Source organism: Labrus bergylta, chromosome 15, assembly GCF_963930695.1.
Source record: "Labrus bergylta chromosome 15, fLabBer1.1, whole genome shotgun sequence".
In the NCBI taxonomy this organism is placed as follows: domain Eukaryota; kingdom Metazoa; phylum Chordata; class Actinopteri; order Labriformes; family Labridae; genus Labrus; species Labrus bergylta.
Genome location: NC_089209.1, coordinates 23,685,318 through 23,711,319, shown reverse-complemented (window position 1 = coordinate 23,711,319; position 26,002 = coordinate 23,685,318). Strand labels below are relative to the sequence as shown.

Below are 26,002 nucleotides of genomic sequence, written 5' to 3'. Positions count from 1 at the left end.
GAAACGCTGATGTCTCGCTGCTTGATTTCACACACACACACACACACACACACACACACACACACACACACACACACACACACACACACACACACACACACACACACACACACACACACACACACACACACACACACACACACACACACACACACACACACACACACACACACACACACACACACACACACACACACACACACACACACACACACACACACACACACACACACACACACACACACACACACACACACACACACACACACACACACACACACACACACACACACACACACACACACACACACACACACACCCCCCCCCCGACACAGAGCTGCTGCTGCACAGTCAATCATTTTCATCCAGACTCATTCAGAGTGACTCGGCTCAGTGGGATGTCAACAGGTGATGAGAAGTGTCACCAATTACAGAAACAATGTCAAAGATGAGTGACTGACTGACAGATGGTGTTTTTAAAACCTGGACCATGCTTTAGGTATTTTAGAGTCTCGATGATTAGTAAGTACAAAGAGGCTTGGAAAAGCTCCAGTTGATTTCTTCAGCCAGCAGCCATGAAACAGTCTGTGATGTCTGCAATGTTATCTGGGGACAAACGTGTCTGATCAGAGCATGACTAATAGAAGTAGATCAATATTCTCAACATCTGACAGTGATACAGAAAGGATCCTTACAGACAGAGACCTTTTGGTTGAAGAGGAGAATAGTTTTAAAATGTGTCTGTTTGCATTCACACTTACAGCTGTGAATTGGATTTTTTAAATTCTACAAGTGTGAAAGTCCTGATAGACATTAAAAACTATACGGAATAATAATAAAAGGATACTAGAAGGAAAGGAAGAGAGAGAGGGAGTGAAAAGGAAAGACAGATTGTACGTCTGTTTGGAGGATCTGAGAGGGAGAATTGAGAAGGGTGTGTGCTCTGTGTGTGTGTGTGTGTGTGTGTGTGTGTGTGTGTGTGTGTGTGTGAGTTTGAACGTGTTGATGTGTGTATTCATGTTGTGTGAAAGGTGGTGTTTGTGTAATGTTTATGGGGCTGCAGCAGGGGGGTTTTGGGATCCAAGGCCCAAAGGTTGTTGTACAACTTAAATCTTTCAAACGGTTCATTCTAACAGAGTTTTAAATAACTTAGAACTAAAAACAAAATCACTGAGAGTGGCAGCAGTAGAACAGCAACTTCCTTCTTCCTCTGAGGTAAAAGGTTTTTGTCACTGACGTCTGGCAGCTTTGAAGACATTTGAAAGGGTTTCTTCTAATAGAAAAACCTCTTTGTATTGATTATTAAGCTTCATCTCTATAGCATCTGTTCTGTAGTGAAGTCAGGCACTGCTGTTATAACACTCTCTTCAAAGCTGGCAGACTCCATTCATTAAAACTCAGTTTTATTTTTTTTTGCGCCTTTTATTTTTGAGAGATAGGACGTTAACAGAGTCGGAAATCAGGGAGAGAGAGAGAGCTGGGGAATGAGCCACAGGTCGGATCCGAACCCGGGCCACCCGCCCGGAAGACCACATCCTCCATACATGGGGCGTGCGCTAACCACTGCGCCACCAGCGCCCCATTAAAACTCATTTTTCATCACGAACAGGAGTTGATGGTCCACCATCATCTCATTCAGTTGGTGTTACAGCCTGACTGTTTTTAAATGGTTAGTTCAGATCCAACACAACTTTTGTGTACAAACTGAATATTTGAAGTGGAGGTAAACCACTGACTCTGACTCCTGACTTCTGGAGGATAGAATGATAAAATGTTTTTCTTTCAATGGAGTCTGGTGTGTTTAAAGAGTGATTCAACGGCTGCTTCTGATAAATAAATGAGAATAAATAAAAAAAACACAGAAAGGAAACCTTCAGAGATAGACCTGCTTGTTAAAGAATAATATGACTTTTGTGTTGCCCACTTTTATATCACTATACTCCACGGACAAAATGTGTAATGTTACCAGCAGATACCATAACTGAACTGGTCTATAACTGCAGCAACTCGTTAGTTTAAATCTGATTTTGTTTCAAGTTACAAGTTTAGATTTCTGTAATGTCGTCAGACAATTAAAACAACAATCTGAGCCTGCAGTTGCAAAAAAAAGCACTTTTAAAGGATGGACAAGACCCTATTTCTGTTGTAAGACCAATTTCACGTGCAGTGTACTCTGAGGAGAACGACGGCTATTCTAGCCCCGATCTGCTGTCGCCCGGGAATCAGGGAATGTTTGTTATGATTTAGCTTTTAGTTAGCTTGTGTTTGTTAGTGATGCTGTGTGTGTGTGTGCGTGTGCGTGTTTGTGTGTGTGCGCGTGTTAGAGGAAAAGCAAGTGCATATGTGCTGATGTGTGTCTTTGAGCTGTGCACATGAGACAACTGAACTACAGTTTTCTATTTAAATTGCGCCATCCTGATTTCACTCATACAGTGTGAGCTCAGGTCATGCCTGACAGCCGGGTTGTACAGTGTGAGTACATAAATCTCGAGCTCTGGTGTGTCGTTAAGGACGACAGAGTGAGCTGAGATTCTACCACGACTTTTACACAATCGTACGGTGTACGCCGGGCTATATACACCACAGAGGACTGAAGAAATCTAATGAAGCTATTCCCAAACTCCTGTACCATTTAGTCATTCAGTCCCTAAAGTATGTCAAAGCAGGGAGCACTTTTAAAAATACCAGAATTATCCTTTAATGAAGATTGTTTTTGGATCATTAGCTGCCTCGTCTGAGCTTCTTCTCCATGTGTTCAAGCAGTTTGAGCTCATTTATTAAATGCAGAAACTTCCACGACTAAACACTCCACACTCACAGATGAACATAGTAAAATAATACAAATACTGTCATCCAACGGAATAGTAATAATAATTATTAATGACAAGTCTATCTGTTGGTGAGTCTCAGTTTATGAGTCTAACCTGGTTGGATCTTTAATTAGACTGAGTCCAGTAATGCTCTTTAAATACAGCCAAACTGAGTCGACTGTAAAGACTTCTCTACAGCAGGATTGTAGCTCATACATTTATTTTAAACAATCATACTGTCTGTGATATTTAACACATCAAAGCCACTTACCATGATTTCAATGTTTCATTTCCTGTTTTATTTTGTATTCCTCCCTCGTGTTGCTTTAATTCCTGTGAATATCTCTTTATTTTCTCATTTGTATCCTCTTGTGCATTTCCCCTTGTCTTTTTAGTGTTTCCTGTCTTATTTTGTAATTCTTTTTGCCTTTTTGTGTCATCTCTTGCTTAAGCTGTTGTCCTGTTTTATTTCTGAGTGTCTGCAGTGTTTCCTGTTTTATTTTGTAGTACTTGTCTCCAGTGTTTCTGATCCTGTCTGACTTCCTCTCCTTGTCTGGTTTCCCTCGTTTGTCACACCTGTGTCCAATCACTCCTGGTTTATTGTCTTCCTGCTCCTGAGATACGTCTCTTACCTCTCAGGGTTTTCTCGAAGCTCTTTGTTTCTCTTTCTGCATTTTTGGATAGTAAGCCTTATATTGCCTTTTGCATTTTTGTCAAAATTCATGCAATAACTTCTGGTTTTCTGCATGTGGGTCCTCCTCTTTGTGTTTTTTTTTTACCACCTATGACACATCTCTGACACACATGCTTTCTTCACATACAGTATCAGAAAGTTAGGCCACAAAAAAAGGAGAAACAGTCCTCAGTTGTTCCTCTCTGAAAACACTCACTGCTGTGTCCGACAGTTTGCAGCTTAAACAGATTGAAAAATAAACCTGCAGGACACTGAATCAGATTGTTTAATCCTCAGTATCAGCTCTGTTGCATGTCGCTGAAGGAGATTTACAGTGGAGTGATATATTTTTATTAAGTCTTCAGTGATGTAAATCATCAGCAGTAAGTGTTAGCTTTTAGTGTCAGCTCCTCAAGAGCAGATCAGGGACTTCTTTAGAGTAATCGCAGAGCTGTCACGCAGATCTGCTGTAGGGACAGAGGACGATGGAAACACCACTCAATCCTAGACAGAGACAGAGTAGAGACGTACAACACGGCTGCTGACACTCCTTTTCAGTTGTCACACCCCCCACCCCCTCCTGCAATTTCAGGGGTGCCTATAGCCTAGTGGTTATAACACACGGCCCACATACAGAGGATTTAGTCCTCATTGCAGCGATCGTGGATCCAAGTCCGACCCCGGCACTTTGCTGCATGTCATTCCGGTGACATGCGTCCTATTCCGGCGGTAATAGCAGCTGGAAGGGAGCTCTGTGATCTGCAGAGATGGTTTCAGTGTCTGGCTGAATTTCAAAAACCTTTCCCTTCTCTAAATTCACAACAAATAACCTCGCAGCGAAGCTGGGATTGTGTTTTTTTTTTATTATGTATTCATTACACAGATCTGTCAGCGTTGTCTAAACACTGAAGACAGTAATGATCACTCAAACATTCAGGCAGAAAAGAGAGATTGGATTTGTATCTTTTTTTTTTTATGATGTCATGGAGCCCTCCGTCTCCCCCGCTGAATTTAAGATTCTTTTTGATTAATGTTGAGGTTGAAGCTGAGAGGAATTGGTGTACATTCCTCTCGCTCATAAATCCAACATGTTGTGAAACGTAACAAAGTGGAGGAAAACTTAAGACCAAAAAACAAAAGGTAAACAGTTGTACTCAGACTCTGAACCACTGAGTGTTTTATGAGTATTTTAAAAGTGATTCTGGTGTACGGGGAGCCAGTGGAGTGCTTTGAGGACCAGAGAGATGTGTTCAGGACTCTGGCTGTTTATTTTTGAATAAGATGAAGTCGTCCTACAGATTGTTTGGATGACCCTGCATACAGAGCTTTGCCGTTATCTAACTTGGTTAAAATTAAACATGTTCTCAGAATTTAAATATTTTTTCAGGAGGAACCATGCAAGTTTTTTTGGATTCAAAAACACTTTACCTAATTGTCTACAATTTTCCAAAACATACCCGAAATGATAATTTCAGTTCATCAACAACGTTGTTCTAAACTTCTAGTTTTGGCTGTCAGTGATAAAATCAGTGTACTTAAAGGTGCAATATGTAGAATCTTTACACTAAAATATCCCAATTAATTTAAAAACCTGTTTTATATTTCTGTTGTTGTTGAGTACTTGCATTGCCTCTAATATTTACAACAGTTTTCAAAGCCAGAGAAATCCTTAATTTTATAGTTGTAACGGGGAGCCTGCCATAACAAGCTCGACATGTTAATCATTGCCATGGAAACACTGGATGTTACGTCAAAGACCGCTACATAAGGAAGCTTGAGCTGTTACTGAAAGTTGCTGTACTGTTGCTGTATGTGCTGCTGTGATAAGAAAAATGTGATGTATACTTGGATACGTCGTCAGTAAACATATCGTTTTCCTGCCCGTTCGTCTTGAGATCGTGTTAGGCGGTGGGGGTGGATTAGCAGAGAGAATCACTCCCATGATTCCCCGCCTGCCTCAACGTCATATTGTTTTGATTGAGCGCCCCCTGGTGATGAAAATTACATACTGTGTTTAAGCAGGAAGTATAAGTCCGTTGGTGAGGTTTGAGATGATAAATCCAGCAGAGAGGACAGTTAAGAGCCCATTGCTTTAACATCACACTTACATTCACTAAAAAGTTGAGCGATAATAAGACTGGAATAAAAAGATGACGTGGTCAAAAATATACAGTAGGTGTTTCAGTCGTTCAACATCGATACGATAGTGTCAGAGAAGTTTGCATCTATCTCAGCCTGTGGACTTGTTGTGGATTTGAAGCCCAGTGGAATTACTGTGTGGGTTATCTTCTCTGCAGTTTTTCAACATTTTCTCTAGCACCTTGTAACTCAGTCTCACACCTACTGACATATTAGTTATGAAAACATACTAAATAAAACAGATATGTGGTAAATAAAGCCGTGTAGAAACTATTTACTTTGCTGGTTGGTGATCTAAAAACCTGTGGAAGTGTGTGGAGGCTCTGTTCTGTAGGTGGTGTTTTAACTGCAGGGGGGTTAATGTTCTCTCCTGTGTTCAGTCCCTGAGCGGCACTTTAACACCTACCTGTTCGGTCTGAGGCTCGTCAGCCGCTTCCTGTCCTGCAGACGTGGAGGCGTCTCCCTGATCGAGCGAGGAGGTCTCGCTCTCTGCTCCTCCGCTCTCACTCGTATGTCTGGATAAACTGGTCTCCGCCTGCAGGAACGCACAGAGAGCTGCCGTCACTTAAACAGTACACGGACAATAAGAGTGTGATAGGAGGGTTTGGGGATCTGTCATGGCTCACTGAGAATGAGTTCATCATCATAAATAACCAGTTAAACATTCTGCATTGTAGATAGGATTGAAGGATGTTGATCAATTCAGGAAAAGGAGAGCAAATGCAGGGATTGATTAAATAAAAGGGGGACATTTAAAGGCAAGTTTTTTTACACTAGAGTGAGAGGAATTTATGTACGGTAAAAACTCTCAAACTGTTTTTACATCTGCATTCCTAAAAATATCTAGATAATTTCAGGAGAGCTCCTCATGAAATTCTCCTGACCTGGCTGTTTATAAATACACCTCACAGCGGGAGACTTTCCCTGTCAGATGGAGAGGGGGGGTGGGGGGTGTTGTCTCTTGAGGCAAGACGTGACTTAAAACCAAAGCCAGGGAAGTAGCCGACGAAGCAACAGTCAGCTTTGTGACGCAATAATGATAATATTTGCCTTCATATCAATGCAATGTGAATCAGCTGTGCAGCTCATCATCACTACCTGACACTGATGCTGTGAAGTGAAGGCCTCCTCATGGGGTAAATTTGCACTCCACATCTCTTTCAATCTCTCATTGAGAGGAGCTAAAACTCGAGGAAACAACGTGAGTGAGGGACGCTGGGAGAGACAATAAAGGCAGAGTTGGTAATTTTCTCCAGATACACTTTTTAAGATTTGTGTTGAAATTGTCTTTATGTCCTGACAGACATTAATAACTCATGTTCTCTGAAAAAGGAACAAAGACAATCTGTCATCTGTATCAGTTGTAGGAATGTAAAAACTTTGACCAATGTCTGCCACGAGGTACCAATCTGATGAACCAATCACACGCCTCCCTGTCTCCCTGCTCGTTCTCTACCTCATGCATCCAAGAGCCCACACTCAAAGCATGATCTGAGGTCCGCTTCTGGACCAATGGTGCCTGTGCATGTAAGTGAGGGGCGTGGCTTTTGAGGGAGCACAGAGGGGAGGGGGTGCAGGGAATGCTACTTTCAAAATCATGCTAGTTTTTGAAAATCACCAACCCTGTCTTTAATAAATGGATACTTTCATAATAAAAAGGCAAACAATATCCACAGATGAAAATATGATTCAAATCTCTAGAAAAGCTACTGAATGAACCGTCTGATCGTTTCTGTAGTAAACTGTTGTCTCTGAATCTAAGCATGAACTCTTGAACTCTGGAGTGTTTCTGTTCGAAACAGAAAGTCTGAGCAGCAGAGCGGAGTGAAGTATCCGACATGTAGGCCACTGTAGTCTGAAACGTCGTCATGTCAAAATAAAAGCATGTCAGCGGAGGCAGGGATTATATATTTCTGGCTGATGAAGTGCACAGAAAGAGAAAAAAGCAGCCGTTCCTCTCTGTAGCTGGTGCTGTCAGAAGCTCTTTTGCTCCGAGGGTTAAAGAGCTGACTGAAGCGTGAATCAAACGTGACGCACGTTGAAGCCGCTCGGTCGTACCTTGAAGTTGATTTGCTGAGCCAGTTCTTTGGCCTGGTGGTCCTCGGCGCTCGGGTTGCTGTTGGGGGTCAGAGCCAGGAGGGCGGAGCGCATGGAGCAGCCGCACGTCTCGCAGCAGAAGTCCTGAGACCTGACGGAGACAGAGTGATGGTGCATGGTGAGGTCATGGTGCTGCAGGAGAATCTTAAACATTCAGAGACCTTCAGTTTAAAAATAAAAACAAAAAGGAGGTTAAAACTTTTCATTTTCCCTCCTGTCTGTGAATGACCAACCTGCTTTATAAATCTGCTTCAGAAACAAAATATATAACCTGTTAATATATCAAACACACCTAAAATGTAAAGTTCTGCTCGTCCTATCACAGAACATCTGGTTTACCTGCCGTGTCACCTGAAATATTAACCAGCCAGACTTTCTCCCAGCCAGCTTGTACAATAACTACATCGTTCCCTGATGTATGTCCCACTCATAATTAAACAGCAGCTCAGGCCTGTAATGCATCATCGAGTGTGATTAAGGTTCAAAACAAAAAGACTTGTTCCACTTCATCCAAAAGAAACAACAACAACAACAACAACAACAACACTGAGGTATAGCTGCAACACGTCATCCTAACAGCTTCATGCTTCAAGGAAAACTCCAGTCTTCTTCTCACAGTGGTTTCTATGGTTTCTATCCTGTCTGCTATCTTTATTTCTGTCTACATGTTCTTCTCCTGACCCTCATTCTTGCAGCAGACATTGAGAAACTGTAATTTGGGGTGTCTGTGGTTTGTCATGGGTGCACAAGAATGCTCATAGACCAAAAAATGTGATTAATACCACTGAACAGGATCGAAGCAGATTGATACTTTTTAAAGGAAGAATGTACGACTTTTTACTTATAAATACAGCAGAAATGAAGTCTATCCTGTGTAAATGTGTCTCTGAGTCATGACTGTCTACAATGAGTGAGAAGTGTGAGTCCCACTGGCTGTGTTGTTGTCTGAGCCGTGTTTACATGGACGGGACGGCATTGTGTATCAAATTACTACATGTAGCCCTGCCCACAATCCTCCCATGTAGTATGTCCTATTTGACTCTAATTGTGTACATCATTTACTAAATGAACATCATGCTGTTTGAAGAAGACTTGAAACTGGAGATTGAGATCGTCAACTCATTATGAAAATGTTTACTGAGGGAACACATAACTGTGAAGTAGGAACATTTTATCATAGACTTCTATACAATCAGACTTGTTTAGCACCGGTAGGTTTGCCCCCTTCTGTTAAGTAAAGAGAAGACATTTGTGAAAATACTTCACCTTTTTAGTCCAGGTGGCTTTGTCCACAGCGCCTGACGTTTTGACATTAGCTGAATCTTTATGATGACTTTAAAAAGATTACCAAACAGAGAAGTATCACCGAGGATCGAACAGTGAAACTAACCAACAGTTGGTTTGAGGAAGAGCTACAATGGGATTTTTTTGGCTGGTGGTCAAAGATTGTGAGGTGGTCAGCACGGCCAAAGAAACAGAAACTAGACGATGGATTCTGATTTATTCAGACACTTAAATGTGAGCAGTCTGAGCAGATGGTGGCTCACTGGTGAATCTGAAAAACTGCAATTTGGCATCTTGATTAGGACGTTAACGAGGTTTTCAGAGTGAGGTGCCTGTATTTTTCACATTTGTGTGTTTGCATCCTGTAGAGAATCTGGCAAAAAAACAAGGCTGCAGAAGAAGCTTTGTTCGTTTGTGGATTTGGCTGCGTTTGATGTTGGCTGCGTCATAAAGCATCCTCAGCTGACAGCTCTGTCTCTGCCTCCTCCACCTGTGGCACACTCAACACCACATCCCTGCAAAAAGGTGTAGACTGTTGTGTGAAACCTTCACACCTTCGTGTCAGTCCTGACAGCGGGGTGCAGTGCAATATTTCTTAGAGAAGGAGCAACACATCCACTGAGCGCACTGACATAGAAATAAAACATAAAAAGCAAGACGTAAAAGAGGTTTGAGGGGACTTGTATCGGAGAAGCTAATCGTCCCTTGCAGCTGCTAATGGCCTGATGTTGCAGCTGTGAGGAGGAGAGATGAATCGTGCTCTGAGGAACACCACATCATCACCGTGGAGCTCCTCGGGCCAAAGGTGGCACGGATAGATTTGGATACATTATGGCATTAAATGATCCACATCAGTGTCTTCCTCTGGAGCCAAATTGAAATTCTGTTGGGAGTGAAGTTGAGATGTAGCCGGGGAAGAAGCTGGGTTTGTTAGGCATTCTCCATGACTCTGGGAACGATCTGGTGTGCCTCTAGTCGTCGTGTCAGTGGACTATGACAGCTTTAACAGGCGGTCTGTGTCTCCTGGAGCAGAATCCATGCAGACAGGCTCCACAGTTGGTTGATGGTTTCTCATATGAATGACTGTTTGAACCCTCCTTAGTGCTGATAATCTCACAGATAATAACACAGATTAGCCAGAAGGAGGGCTTTGGTTTGAAAAAATCTGACATAAATACTGAGAGAGGAGAAGCAAGCCTTTAGATTAGATGTCAGTAATACATCACACACACACACACACACACACACACACACACACACACACACACACACACACACACACACACACACACACACACACACACACACACACACACACACACACACACACACACACACACACACACACACACACACACACACACACACACACACACACACACACACACACACACACACACACACACACACACACACACACACACACACACACACACACACACACACACACACACACACACACACACACACACACACACACACACACACACACACACACACACACACACACACACACACACACACACACACACACCTCTTACTTTTGATATAAATTGGAGGAGCGTTCTTCTAAAAAAAGCGAGCTGCAACTTGCTGGCTGTAATTACATGACTAGTCCGCTGTTTGGTTGACAACCGGTGCTTATGGAGTAATTACCAATAAGAGAACCTTTTGTCTATGAGCTGAACTAGTCTCGGTTATGAACAATCACATAGCAGTAACAAAACAATACTGCTTCTCTAAACCCATCTTTTGTACAAAGGCAGAGATATAGGTCACGTCCAAAGGTAGAAACTTTGTATTTATCCAACAGCTCACACTGCTTTATGTGGAAAAAGAGAGGCACACAGTCCAGGAGTGCACGTCTGTTTTGGGGCGTAGATTCAGAATTATTATATTATGAAGAGTTGTAAGAGAGAGACAGAGGACAGAAAAGAGGGGGTTAATGATCGCCAGTGTTTAGACCAAACTTGGATTATTTTTGCATTTGAACATGTTCTAATGACCTGTTAGACATCACAGTCAATCTAAAAAAAGATGTCATGTTCATATCAGTGTTTGTATGAGACGCTTTGTGGGCTTGGTTTGTCCAAATGCAGCGAGAAACAGAGGGTTGTAAATGAAAGGAGATTGGTAAAACATAATTTAAAGGTGAGTTGTGTAATTTTAAACCCAGGCCCTGCTTTAATATTTTTTGGGGTCTACATGACTGAAATATACAAAATCTCTGGAGAAGCATGAGTACGGTAGATTAATTCAGCCAGCAGCAGTGAAACAAACGGATGCAACACAATCCATTGGGGTAAAAGATCCTGATCAAATAACATCCAATTAAAGTTGTTTTTTGTCACTGACAGGCTCAGTTATCCAAACTGTCTGAAAACATTACAGAGTGTCCCTCCAGAAATAAACCTTTTGTTAAAGAGGAAAGTTATTCATGATAACAGCTCTTACATTCACCTCTTTAAAGTCACGAGTCAGTTGACAAAATTCTGCTGTCTGATGCAATCTCCCGGAGAAATCACAAAACTTAAAAAATATATATTTTGGGGCTTTTTGTCTTTATTGAATAGGACAGTGGATAGAGTGGGAAACAGGGAGACTAAGGCCAGACCCAAATAGGGCCGCCCAATTTGAGGACTGTAGCCTCTGTACATGGGGCATGACCTAACCACTAGGCCATCTGTGCCCCAATTTGTATACCTTTTAAAAAGGTATAATTTGAGGCATATTAAACATTAGCAGCTTTAATATTGAGGAGGAATTACTTTCTAAAAAAGAGTTAAGTCAAACTAAGTCAAACTCCCCCAGCGGTTCAAACGTGTTACATACAGCACATGTTTTTTGTCCCACATGGATCCCTCCTTGTCCAACCGTTAGCCCTGCCAGGAAGGGGAGGAGAGACGACCTCGCACAATTGCAAGAGTGCAAAAAAGAAAAGACTCTGTTTAGTCTTAAATATTTTAAAGAAATAAGAACCACATCAACTTTAGGCTGCCTATCTGGAGATCATTTGTATAAACGGCTTCACTCGGTCAGAAAACTGAGGGAGGGGTAGGAGAGGAGGGGAAACAGTGAGGTTTGTTTTTTGTCTACAAGACGGGTACTGAAGTGCAACACCTACTGGACGTCTACTCTGAAAGTTACATATTACCTTTGAGCAAGTCATTTAAAGAATACTGGAAATACTCTTTGAGTTTACATATAAAGTCAAAAATGTATATTCTTATATACAGTGGGTACGGAAAGTATTCAGACCCCTTTACATTTTTCACTCTTTGTTTCATTGCAGCCATTTGCTAAAATCAAAAAAGTTCATTTTATTTCTCATTAATGTACACTCAGCACCCCATCTTGACAGAAAAAAAAAACAGAAATGTAGAAATTTTTGCAAATTTATTAAAAAAGAAAAACTGAAATATCACATGGTCATAAGTATTCAGACCCTTTGCTGTGACACTCATTTAACTCACATGCTGTCCATTTCTTCTGATCCTCCTTGAGATGGTTCTGCTCCTTCATTGGAGTCCAGCTGTGTTTAATTAAACTGATTGGACTTGATTAGGAAAGGCACACACCTGTCTATATAAGACCTTACAGCTCACAATGCATGTCAGAGCAAATGAGAATCATGAGGTTGAAGGAACTGCCCAAGGAGCTCAGAGACAGAATTGTGGCAAGGCACAGATCTGGCCAAGGTTACAGAAGAATTTCTGCAGCACTCAAGGTTCCTAAGAGCACATTGGCCTCCATAATCCTTAAATGGAAGAAGTTTGGGACGACCAGAACTCTTCCTAGACCTGGCCGTCCAGCCAAACTGAGCAATCGTGGGAGAAGAGCCTTGGTGAGAGAGGTAAAGAAGAACCCAAAGATCACTGTGGCTGAGCTCCAGAGATGCAATAGGGAGATGGGAGAAAGTTCCACAAAGTCAACTATCACTGCAGCCCTCCACCTGTCGGGGCTTTATGGCAGAGTGGCCCGACGGAAGCCTCTCCTCAGTGCAAGACATATGAAAGCCTGCATAGAGTTTGCCAAAAAACACATGAAGGATTCCCAGACTATGAGAAAGAAGATTCTCTGGTCTGATGAGACCAAGATTGAACTTTTTGGCTTTAATTCTAAGCGGTATGTGTGGAGAAAACCAGGCACTGCTCATCACCTGCCCAATACAATCCCAACAGTGAAACATGGTGGTGGCAGCATCATGCTATGGGGGTGTTTTTCAGCTGCAGGGACAGGACGACTGGTTGCAATTGAAGGAAAGATGAATGCGGCCAAGTACAGAGATATCCTGGAAGAAAACCTCTTCCAGAGTGCTCAGGACCTCTGACTGGGCCGAAGGTTCACCTTCCAACAAGACAATGACCCTAAGCACACAGCTAAAATAACAAAGGAGTGGCTTCGGAACAACTCTGTGACCATTCTTGACTGGCCCAGCCAGAGCCCTGACCTAAACCCAATTGAGCATCTCTGGAGAGACCTGAAAATGGCTGTCCACCAACGTTCATCATCCAACCTGACAGAACTGGAGAGGATCTGCAAGGAAGAATGGCAGAGGATCCCCAAATCCAGGTGTGAAAAACTTGTTGCATCATTCCCAAGAAGACTCATGGCTGTACTAGCTCAAAAGGGTGCTTCTACTCAATACTGAGCAAAGGGTCTGAATACTTATGACCATGTGATATTTCAGTTTTTCTTTTTTAATAAATTTGCAAAAATTTCTACATTTCTGTTTTTTTTCTGTCAAGATGGGGTGCTGAGTGTACATTAATGAGAAATAAAATGAACTTTTTTGATTTTAGCAAATGGCTGCAATGAAACAGAGTGAAAAATATAAAGGGGTCTGAATACTTTCTGTACCCACTGTATATTTATATTAGTTTCTTATATTCTATTCTAACGTCAATTGTTCTTCTGTAAATAAAGTGATTCATTAGTAAAGCAATGCAAAGGCGACATCATCTTTGTTAAGGACAAGTAGTTACTGATATCTCATACAGTACAATTACTCCACATTTAATTTAGAGCACCAGGTGTTAGGAATAACATGTTTTTTGTGTCTTTCCTGGGACTTCCACTGTGCCCCTGTGTGTTTGTTCTATCACTTCCTGAGCTGACCGACTTCTCTGGCTGTTAACTTGTCAAACAGTGAAAAGATTGGACAGGAGCCTCTCCCAGCTGAGCTCTGACTGACAGCTCACACAATCTCCAGAGGCACAGAAACAGGAGATGAGAAACCAGAGCGAGGAGCTGTCTCAACCTCAAAACCTCGAGTGTAAAAAGAGGTTTTCTATCAACGAGATAAGCAGCCAAGTATTTATAGTAAAGAGCGTCCTCCTGTCGATCTCATCTCATGTGTTAATGAAACAGCCCACTGTCACACACCCTGCTCTCATGTGATAATCCAGGAGCGACTTTAGCTGGATCCTCTCCTCCTCTCACTTTGTTTGGATTCCTCAGAGAGAAAACGTGCCGTGAAATAAAGAGAAACATGCCCATTCAGGTTTCCTCCACTAACAGGCTACTTCAGCGATAATGAATATGTCACATTGGACTAACAGGACTGGCATGGTCGCACTCATTCCCCATCATGAATAAGCAGTCATTAGTGAACTGAGACTCAGATGCTAATTACTTTACATTCACATGTGTGTGTTTGAATAGGAAACCCCAAACGTGATAAGAATGTATGATTTGATTAAAACAAAGTCACTACCCGTTAAATTGGCTTTAACACCTGAATAAAGGATGTATGTGTTGACACTTTGGAAAGTTGGCTGTGACTTAAAATCACTGCAAATGTTGTTTGGTGTAAGGCAAGCAGGGCCACCCACAAAAAAGGCCAAGTGAACGGGCCTCCACAGATGTCATTAAATAATATCACTACACGGTGTCGGATCAGTAGTGTTAGCGTTAGCCTCCTAGCTCACATTTGACTCCTCTGTCTGGCTCTGACTAGCTTTTGGCATTTACTGAAAACCATTTGCCAACAAGTAACTTTTGATGTCAAAAAGTAACCTCCTGCCTCCTTTCTTACTGACTTTCTGCAGGTCCTGGTGTAGCATATACCCAGCCCGACATTACTGGCCTAAAGTTCAATGGGCTTGACACTAAATGTAATGTCACTACAGAAAGGCAATTTACATTTTAAAACAGGCAACAATTAATAAAATGTGTGTCTTTGTTGTGTTAATAACTAATGGTGAGTATTAAGATTTTTTTTAAACTGTCTTACATTAAGTATGACGATGTTTTACATAACCCAAGTGGGCTCCCCATGACTGTATATGCACGCTACCGTTGCAATCTCCATGCACGTAATAAAACTGCTTCAAATGGAGCCTACCATTCTATCCAACAGTATGAGATAAACAGCTGAAATAGTTAGCTATAGGAATGAAGGACAGCTGAAACATTCATCTTAATTCAAACCAATGAAACTATCCCCAAAATTGACTAAGTATATCCACTTTTATATGATGGGCAAACATTAAGATCCTGAGATATGGGAGCAAATGAAGGGGTACATGTGTTCATATATAGAGGACTGCAGGGGTATCCTAAATGTCAGAAACGCTTATCTAGGATACACAGTTCTAAACACACCTCGTTATTATTCTCTACTCGTAGCAGCGCACACACAACCCGTGCTCTGCAGAGTAAACATTAGAAATATTTTCATCTAGCACATCTTACTTTTTGGCGAGGGTCCTCCTCTCTTCTGGGGTATAATCAAGGGATCCTATCGCTCCCTCTCCTTTTGTTGGCATGAATCCGATGATAGCTATTAGAGCAGTTCGAACTGTGGAGGAGAAACAGACAGAAGGAGAGAGGAGGAGAGACACATTTTAAAAAAAACACACAGCGTGTTCTGGGTAAAACAGACAAGGTTAAATTACATGACAGGATGCACATGTCTGCATGTTCAGTTCCAGTGTTACATAATGAAATGATGCTTTGTTTTCAGTGTAAGCCTGGATTTACCCAGGCCTCTCAGAGGACAGTCACCCTGCGTCTGTCCTCACACTTCCTCCAGCTGGCACGAGACACGCTTGACAATATGGTCAGGGTCAGGGGTGTGTTTGTGTTGGGACGGGCCGTGTTTGTCTGAACTTTAGTCCATCTCATATTCTAAATTAAAGCATCTGGAAGCCTAAAAATAAATATCTGATTTATGAAGAAAAGCTGCCTTTATAGTGACGTAACACTGACTACTACAACAAAACATGCACACCATGCTCTGGGTTTGAGATTAAAAGCTCTCTTACATACACAACCATATTGCGTGTTATTCAAAGGAAACACATTCTCCTCCTCTTCAACCAGCTTAAATAAGTCTCAGAGCTCCACAAAACATGTGTGTGAAGTTTCTTGTTCTAAATCCACTCTGATCCTGTATTTGATCATGTCTATAAACCCCTCTATTTCAGCCTTGCTCAGAACAGGCTGTTTCTGTGTCTGTACCTTTAAATATGTAAATGAGCTGTGTCTGACCACGCCCCCTCACTGGAAGGGCTTGGGTGTCTCGGGCTTTCTTGCTCCATGTCCTATTGTTTACAGTGAGAAGGCAGACTCAGAGGACAGAACAACCCTCAAGTGTGCAGCACGGGTTCAAATCTGACCGTCAGCTCCTTTCCCAGATGTCATTCCCCATTCTCTCTCTCTCTCACTCCCTGATTTCTGACTATCCACTGTCCTGTCTTTCTAATAAAAGGAATAAATAGACCAAACACATAAAAATATAGGAAAAAAACAAAAACTAGAGGTGCACACATGAATCGACTCATGAAAGGAACCAGATGTTTTCAGCCTGTTCAGTCAAACACAAGCGGTTTAATGCCACGCACATGGCAACTAACACACACACACACGAGCTAACATGTCAGCAGTGTGAGTCCCTGACAGCAGAGATAAAAAGCCTTGGTGCACAGGAGTATAAACAGAGACTGTTTTCCCAGGACTTCTCCTCCTGTCTGCCCACGGTGGGTCAGCATACAAACTGTGTGCAAATGTCTTTTATCTCCGTCTGTCTCTCTGTTGTGTGTTCGTTTAAATGTTATTTAATGAATGTTCTTGTCACACTCTTGGTTATGATTGGACACTAAAATAATAAAAGCTCAGCTTGTGAGCGTGTTATCAAAAAAGATGGACCTGCCGTGAGACAGATAACTTTGCAGGATATTTCATATACGTATATCCTTCCATTATCTATACCGCTTTTCCCGTTCAGGGTAGCGGGGTCTGGAGCTGATCCCAGCTGTCATTGGGTGAGAGGCGGGGTTACACCCTGGACTGTTCACCAGTCAATCACAGGGCTGACACATGGAGACAACCAGCCACAGTCACACCTACTGAGAATGTAGAGTCACCAATTAACCTAACCGCATGTCTTTGGACTGTGGCAGGAAGCTGGGGTACCCAGAGAAAACTCCAGCATGCACAGGGAGAACATAAAAACTTAACGAGAGAGGCACCTGTCTGACAGGGATTTCTAACCAGGAACCTCCTCGCTTTGAGGCAGCAGTGCTAACCACTGCACCACCTTGCAGCCCCATAGTTATTGTTAACTAGTGGATATGAAACGTGATAAAAAAGTTTACTCTGCAGCCGGCAATACTGTTCACTAAGGCAGCGTGAAAGACTGTGACAGACCAGTAAGAAAATGCAACAAGTCTAACAAACCTGTTCCAGCATGAAATGAATAAGTGATACGACTAAAGCTCTGAAAAGCGCTGTGTCTTATAATGACACGAGCTATGAGACTGACAGCATGTTTCTCTTGTTCAAACTGAGCTGATGAGACCGACAGCGGCTATCAGAGCTCAACACCTGCTCACATTCTGTAGCTGTGCGATGAAACCCATTATATAAATTGGACTTCACTCAGTGTCATTTGGATAGAGTCAAAGCAGGAGCAGAGATTTTACCTGTGAAGGTATGTGTGCACTGACTGATTAGTACAAGAAAGAAAGAAGCACAACGTCCGTCAACACAAAAGTCTGCTCAGTTCCAACTTTCTTACTTTGAGTACTGTGCTGTCTGAAGGAAGATGAATGGATGTGTGTTTGTGCTCTCTATCTGAATGAAGACACACGTCATGGATGTGTTTAAAGCTTTGTGGGCAAAGTTTTGTCTATCCGATTCAAATCAGTCAGATCGAGGATTCAAGCTTCACTGATTACATGGACGCTAAATAAAGTGATGTGTTTATGACGTGCTTGTTCATGCATCAAGCATTTAGTGAGAATAAAACCATTTTGAAATGAGCAGAGCTGTTCTGCCCCAAAGAGCAGAAAAAAGAAGGTTTCACTTTCTGTAAACATAAATACAAGATTCTCTAACTTGTGCGGATGTGATCTCTGTTCTTTGGTATGTCAGGTACTCATTTCTGTCACTGAGCTTTTTACTCCAAAATAAAGAAACTTTTATTTTCTCTGGAGCGAAATTCATTTCAGGCAGAAGTCAAGCCCTGTTATTATTATTATTATTATGTTGTGTTTAATCCTCTGTTATTATTTTCGGTCTGGTTTATGGTGAGCATGCTGGAGTCATCGTGCAGATTGACTCCGCCTGTGTTGTACACAAACATTGTCGCTCCAATCTCCAGATGTTGCTCCTCTGCTCCCACCCTTGATGTGCGCCAGAGGTTTCAATCGCCTTCTCTCTCGTATCTGTGACTTTGAATTTGTATTATTTTATTTGATGTTTTTCTTTCTTCTTCTCTTCCGTATTAAGCTGAACGCTCAGCAGTACATAACACTCCTGTGATCGATAAACACGGGGAGAGCAAAGGTCTGCAGGAGGACCTTCAGACTTGAACAGTTTATTGGAGAGAGGGGCAGACATGCACAGAGGGAATATCTTTACCCCAACCAGAGAGAAATGATCCAATCAAGTGTGTACATGGATATTGATCAGAATAAAAACAGCATACTCTACCCCTCTCGTTGAGAATTACATTTCTTTGTGAATTTGTCTGATCGCATTAGTTGCTTCTGATTGACGTGTTTACATGAAGCATTTTTATTCTGATCAGGTTTATATTCAGATTATTTGTGTTCATGTATTTAAAGAACATTAAAAGGGGAATTCCTGTACCTTTAAAGCTTGGCCCATTTGTTTCCATATTCAGGGTTTAGAGGACTCAGGCACCCTTAAAAATATTTCTCTGAAAACAGAGCTACCTGATAAATCATTATTTTTAAAGGTCACCAGACTCCATTGACAAAAACATTTATCTAACCCTGCAGGACTGATGTCCACCATGACTTTATGAACTTTGTGTAGCACATAATAACGCTGTGGGCTCAGTGGTAGAGTCGGTCATCTCTGTCAACCTGAAGGTCAGGGGTTTTGATCCCCAGCTCCTGCAGCAACATGTCAGATGTGATTCAGCGGCGGTGTATAAATGTGTATGGATGGATTAATTACTTCTGATGGTCTCTTCACATGGCAGTCTCTACCATCAGTGTGTTAATGTGTAGGTGTGACCTGCGGTGTAAAAGCACTTTGAGTAGTCAGAAGAATAGAAAAGTGCTATACAAGCTCAAGTCCATTTAGCATGAATAAATACCAAATCCCGGCAGAGGTAGAACTCCTGTGCTCTTTTGGGTAAAATTAAGGTTTTGTCAAAGTACTCTTTTGGAACAAAGAGCTCAATTAAAACTGTTAAAGCCTCCATCTCTTTATGGATCCTTCTTGTAATGGTGTCAGACACTTTAAATAACAATTTAGGCCCATTAGGGACAAAACAAGAACTTTAAGTGGACATGCTTTGGTTGAAAACTTTTCTGACATCTTCTGTATCTTTTGAAACAGGCAAACAGACTTAAGAAATAAATACATATTCATGAATGGATTTAAACAAACATGAATATGTAAGATGCGTGTAAAGATGTTAATCTTGACATTTTGAGGGAATGTATTAATGACTTGGCCGCACTTTGTTAAGTCTGTAGGTGTAAGCATGTAATCTGAAGCAGCAGCTGGTAACCCTGTGAAAAAAGAAGGTAAAAAAACAAAGTCATGCTGGCGTCACTACTGCTGGCCTGGAGTCTGTGTTAATTTCATGCCAGGCCTCCTGCTGTGTTTCAAAACAAGCCGAGACACAACTCGTCCATTACACTTTAAGAACCCAGCAGGAGGAAGTCAAATCTCTCAGGCGTGGCCCGGCCATGTGACATGCACTCTGTGGGTACGTGAAGTGTTTGAGTAACCTTTGCCTCTGCTATAAGTCCAAACCTTTTCTTTCTTTCTTTTTTAACAGAGAGGAAACCAGATTGGAGAACACTTGGGGAAGGATGCACCGTCTCTCACTGAGCTCCGTCTGATTAAAGCTGCATGCTGTGAGGTAAAGCAGCACAAGGTTGGATCAAAGTAGAGAAATTAAAGATCTCAGTAGAAACGACTCTGGAGGAGATGCAGGGCCGATGCCAATGTTTAAAAAAACAATTTGGCCGATTGCTGATACCAATGTTTGTTATATGACTTCTTTTGGTGTAAACCTCCCACAATGCCACCTCGTTCTGTCATATTCGACAATTAAACAAATCAGAGATTGTTCAACAGGTGACTTCATCTGCCACATTATTGATCGATGTTTGTGTACAGGGTCGATATTGGCTGATAGCGATGTTGAAAACATGGAAATGTGCTCCCAAAATAAACGTCTGGAATTTGTTTCCAATTATAAAGTAAACATGAACAGAAAATAGCAAGCCAGGGGGGTGACAAAAATCAACAGAGGGATAGGCTTATGTTGAGTACATATTGTTTTTGTTTATAATAAATATCCTTTGTTTTGCTTTGGGACTGTTTTCTGACCCAGGACCAGCAGAAACACATTGTGTGTTCTCTTCAGTTGATTTGATGTTCTCGTAACTCAAGTTGCTGCCATGCATTCCATCCACAGAGCACTTTGTTGGATGCAACAGTGGGATTTGTAGTTTGTTCAACAGGTGACTTCATCATGCCACATTATTCACTGATGTCTGTCTACAGGGCCGATATCGAGTCATAGCGATGTTGTACCGATGCATTGGTGCATCCCTGTTCAACAGGTGACATCATCATCTGCCCAATTCAAAAACTCTTCTCTGAACCAGTAGTCAGGCAAACTACATGTCAGCATTGAATTGATTTGGCACAACAAATAAAGATGGGGCAGCTGTGGCTCAGTTGGTAGAGTCAGAATCTTTTAAAGAATATGAAGCTGCCTGTATTGATACAGGAGGTCAGAAGATCTTTACACCTCTAGCTATTAACGATAAAGATTAGATTTGATCAATTTTCAGGCTTTTCGAAAAACCAGAATCAGACTGTGACCTGTTGCTGTGAAAAAATGAAGAAAACACAGAAACTTGGGGAGAGAGAGCTGTGTGTGTACTCACTGCTCCAGGAGGGCTGCCAGGTCTCTGGATGGTGGCCAGAGATGCTCAAACAAATCTTCTTCCCAACTTCGAATCTGCCGTTGGGCTAGCAGGAGAGCAAAAAACAAAGAAGGAAGAAGTGAGCGTGTGGGCGAAGATAATTATATGGAACATTAAGTGTTAAAAAATTGAGACGAGCAGACTTGATATGAAGCTTGAAGCGGCTGAGAGTTTGGAAAATGAAGGCAGCTATTCTGAGCTTTCAAACACAGAATGCAAATGTAAAAAAAAAAAAAAAAGACAAAAAATATCTGCACACAATAATGAAGTATTGAGAGTACTGTCTTTTATCAGCCTGTCATTAGCGAAAGTGTCACACAGCTGTCTAAATATAATAAGACGGTCTGATAAAAGCAGTGAAATCCTGTGTGACAGCGTGCTGATGGCTCGGGCTTTGATCTGACGACTGTCACGTCACAAGCAGTGGAGGGTTCGATGACGGGCCGTCCATTTTTCTACACTCTTTGATCATCTGATTTGACATCTTTCTGTTCTGCTTCAGCCGGAGATCAATCACACCAGTTTGAGACGTGGCCGTGAGCTCGTCGTCTTACTGTGAGGAGGATGATGCTGGGGGGCTTCATGGGGTACTCTGGGGGGAGGACGATCCTGCCGTGGTAAACCCCGCCGTCGAAGTCTGAATCTGGGGGTCCGCGTACGGAGAAGTGCCATTCAAAGAGGTTATCCTGCAGAAAAGAGAAATACATCGAGTTAAATAACAGACATGTTGTTAAGCAGTGACTTCTCCGTTTAATCTGACGAAACAATAACTCAGATATATGAGTCCTGTGGGGTATGAAGCCTTACAGATGGGTCCTGTGATCATTTTTTTTTAAATGGGACCAGGAGACTCGATAGCAGTATTGACTCAAACATGATCCCTAAAGTTGATGGAAAAACAGCCCTAGGTTTACATGTATTTTGTATTTTCAGAGTCTTACAATTAACCAAAAAGGTCTTTATTGTTGCCATTCACTAAATCATTTGGACATTTTGGCCTGCAGGTTGCAAACAAACAAGCACTTTGCCTCACTTAACTGTGGAAGATTGTGCGGAAGTATTTAAAGTTTTATCCCGGTTGGCCAGCAAGAGAAGCTGGCTCAATTTCCAGATCTTGTTTAGTGCAGATAGCTCATTCTTTCATCTTGGCTAACTTAATGTCTCACTGTCTAGTGCACCACCATGTTTGCATTGTGTGGGACAAATACGCAGCTTCACCTAAAGCAGGGGTGTCCAAAGTGCGGCCCGAGGGCCATTTGCGACCCTTGAGGGGATTTTTAGCGGCCCGTGACTTCAAATTAAGAATCTGAAGATTTTGGCCCGAGGCCTTGATTAAGATCGGCACATTTTCTTATTTTTCTCTTTCATGTTAACAAGGGCTGAACAATATTCCTAAAATAGAAAATGTTCATGACAATGTGTGTTGTTGTTTTTTTAAATCTACAGCTTTTACTATTTTCCAATTTTTTTTGTAAACTATGAAAAAGAACGTAAGCAAAGTTTTTGGAAACAAGCGGACTGTTGTTTAACCATTTAATGACCTGAGCTAAATGCAGAAAGCTTTTCCAAAGAAATGAACCACGTTACAGGCTTTATTCTGAGAAAAAAACACAAATAAAGTAGAGCGAAGAAATCAAAATATTTGATTTCCTTTTATTAAATGGTTTCGTTAGCGAGCCTTTTGAGTCTGATCCACAAAGCCTTACTATTTTTTCAACTATATTTTTAAAAACAAAACCTGTGGCCCGCGAGTGATTCTAACACGACAATTTTGGACCATAAGAAAAAAAGTTTGGACACCACTGACCTGAAGGATCATTTTCCTGAAACAGGCCAATAAGGGCGGGGCCATATCATCTGCTTATTTTAATAAAGTGACTTTTTTGTTATTGATCTTTAATTCACTAGTAAATACAGAAAATAAACACAGGAGGAAGAACACAGCCTCTGGGGCAGCCAGTCCTCACTGTGAGCACATCTGACATGCTCCCCCCGACACAAACCCTCTGAGGACGGCAGGACAGAACATCTCTGATCCAGAGAACTAGCAGCGTTGATATTGAGATTATCCCTCCAAAAAAATTTTTTTTTATAAATGGCCAAGCTACAGAATTAAAACAAAGAGGAATAAAAACCAGGAATGGTCTCTTTCTTGTACTGATTTAACCAAAGATGCTCTGAATGGAGAAAGGTCTTGTGTTGATATTAGACTGAGATAATATAAAACATGTATGTATTTGTGTCCGTGGTGGGCTTACTTCCAGGGGCTGTGCGTGGTAGTGCTCTGTGGGGTCCCTCAGCTCAGCAGCCTCCTTCATCAGCCTCTTCACCGCTTCAGAGAAAAACAGACACACAAACACACAGAGGTTAGTGCATGTAAGGTGAAGCCCATCATTACAGCTCACAGAGTGTGTCTGCTGCAGTCCACCATCATCGTCCCTGTAAACTGCAGCAGCTCTACTGGCCGACATCTCGGATGTTTTCGATGCAGAGTCGCTGTTAACAGGACGTTAACAAAGACGGACAGACGAGGAGAGCGCGCGGAGGGACAGGACTCCATGTTCTGTCAGAGAACAAGTCTCACTGGTTCAGACAGCTGGGGTATAAAAAAAAAGGCTGAAACAACAAAGCGACTTCATATGTGCAGTCCAGGGATTCAAATGACCTCGGGTATGTCTATGTTCCTCTACAGTTAAGAAAATCATAAGAAACATCAAGGCATGTATACATTATATCTACATGGCTCGCAGCGTTTTTCCTTTCTTTGGGATACAGCATGTCCTGAAACTAAATTTTAAACCTTCCCTGCACAAATTGTCTTCCACAGGTACAAAAAAAAAAAATGTAAGAGGCTCTACCCCTCCAAGCAGGCAGTCCGGGTTCAAATCCGGCCTGTGGCTCCTTTCCTGCATGTCATTCCTCTCTCTACACATGATTTCTGTCTCTATCCACAGTCCTATCTCTAAAATAAAGGCATTAAACCCCCCCAAAAAAACTATAAAAAACAGAGGCTGTATTATTCTACAACACTTGATATCAAAGTTTTGAAGCTTTAAAGCTCAAAACTGAGCTGAATTAAAGATACTTTTTTTAAAGAAGATTCACAGTTAATAGCAGAAGCTGTATGTTTTTTTGCTGCATAGAAACAGATGACCTTTCTGGAGGCAGAAAAAAAAAGTAGACAAGGATTTTATTTATTTTCTGTATTTGTGTTTTAAGGGTCAATCTGTACTTAAGGCTGTGTTTTCTTAGTTTGTGTGCAGATGTGAAAAGCTCTCAGCAACATCTGTTGGTTTTAACCCGTGTGTCATGACCCGGCCTGCAACAAACTCTGGTCTGATGGGTTAATCTGAACACACACACACACACACACACACACACACACACACACACACACACTCATCAATCAGGGGCCGTCTGTTAGACAAGTCCAGCTGATGATAGTGAGGATGTTTGTAGGGGTTTACTCATCGCCCTGGCAGCAAAGGACACACACACATGCTCCACACGATGATGACCAGGCCGCAGGAGGAGAGTCCACCAGAGGCAAACCCCCGAGGTTAAATATCCCACCATGCCTCAACACAAGGTCATTAGTCAGCAACAGCAGGTGCTGATGTCACAGTATTAACAAAGTGCTCAGAGGAGGCATGCGGCTTTAAAACTACAAGGTCGTTTTTGGAGTTTTTCTCCTTCTACTTGCTGCTCCAGAGCTCAAAGTATCCGCTACAAGCCGCTGCACGAGGAAACACGACGGGCTGAAAATTGGAAAGTAATTGTGAAAAGGAAAGCGGAACTAAGAGGCATTCATGGAGGCAGGAATTGGTTTGGAAACCAATCGAGGGCAGACGGACAGACGGAGAGGGGTGTGGAGCTGGAAATGGAGACTGTGAAATGAAACACAGAGGAAGAGGAGGAAGGGCAGCAGAAGCAGGGATGGGTGGGAGGGCAAATAACAGGGATGAAGGCGAGGAGAGAGGAAGTGCAGGCAGGCTGCATGGGGGGGGGGGGGGGGGGGGGGGATGGTCTGACACCATGCAGCTCTCAGGGCACGTGTTGTGTGTGCTTGTGCCCGAGGACAGACACTCTTCAGTGAGGATGGGAACAAACTACTGTAATCACCACAGCAGACACACACAGAGAACAAGAGAAGAGTGTGTGTGTGTGTGTGTGTGTGTGTGTGTGTGTGTGTGTGTGTGTGTGCGCTTTTAAAGGCTTGACAACTCCTCGTGTTTGCAACAGAGATCGAAAGGTCATGTAGCGATCTAGCAGTCTTACTCAGGCTTAAATTGTTGAAGACAAGAGGGCAGAAGGGAAACTGATATATGCTGGGAGACATTCAGCTTCAGCCTATACAACAAACTCAACAGAACAAACAAAAAAACACCTCACATGTTTTGGCAGGTTTCAGGAGACTATTTCCCAGGATGCAAAAACTCTGAAATGTATTCAGAGTTGTTGTTTTCTTTTAAAGGAAAGGGGCCAAGAGAAAAACTCTCCCCACATTTGACAGCTGATACAGATGTCTGTTTCACAGAGTGATGACTAATACACACAACATGAGCAGAGCT

General features: G+C 42.1%; 1 protein-coding gene across 1 annotated transcript in view; it reads right to left on the bottom strand.

Moving 5' to 3' along the window:
• The window catches only part of ube2j1 (ubiquitin-conjugating enzyme E2, J1), a 49,348-nt gene that overhangs the window by 3,909 nt on the left and 19,437 nt on the right, over nucleotides 1–26,002 (bottom strand). Inside the window, exons 2-7 of the mRNA XM_065963530.1 lie at nucleotides 23,690–23,763; nucleotides 21,986–22,117; nucleotides 21,393–21,477; nucleotides 15,700–15,805; nucleotides 7,681–7,810; nucleotides 6,029–6,157 (exon numbers count right to left, since the gene is read on the bottom strand). Coding sequence (XP_065819602.1) covers nucleotides 6,029–6,157; nucleotides 7,681–7,810; nucleotides 15,700–15,805; nucleotides 21,393–21,477; nucleotides 21,986–22,117; nucleotides 23,690–23,763 — 656 coding nt within the window. The remainder of the gene's footprint in view (nucleotides 1–6,028; nucleotides 6,158–7,680; nucleotides 7,811–15,699; nucleotides 15,806–21,392; nucleotides 21,478–21,985; nucleotides 22,118–23,689; nucleotides 23,764–26,002) is intronic.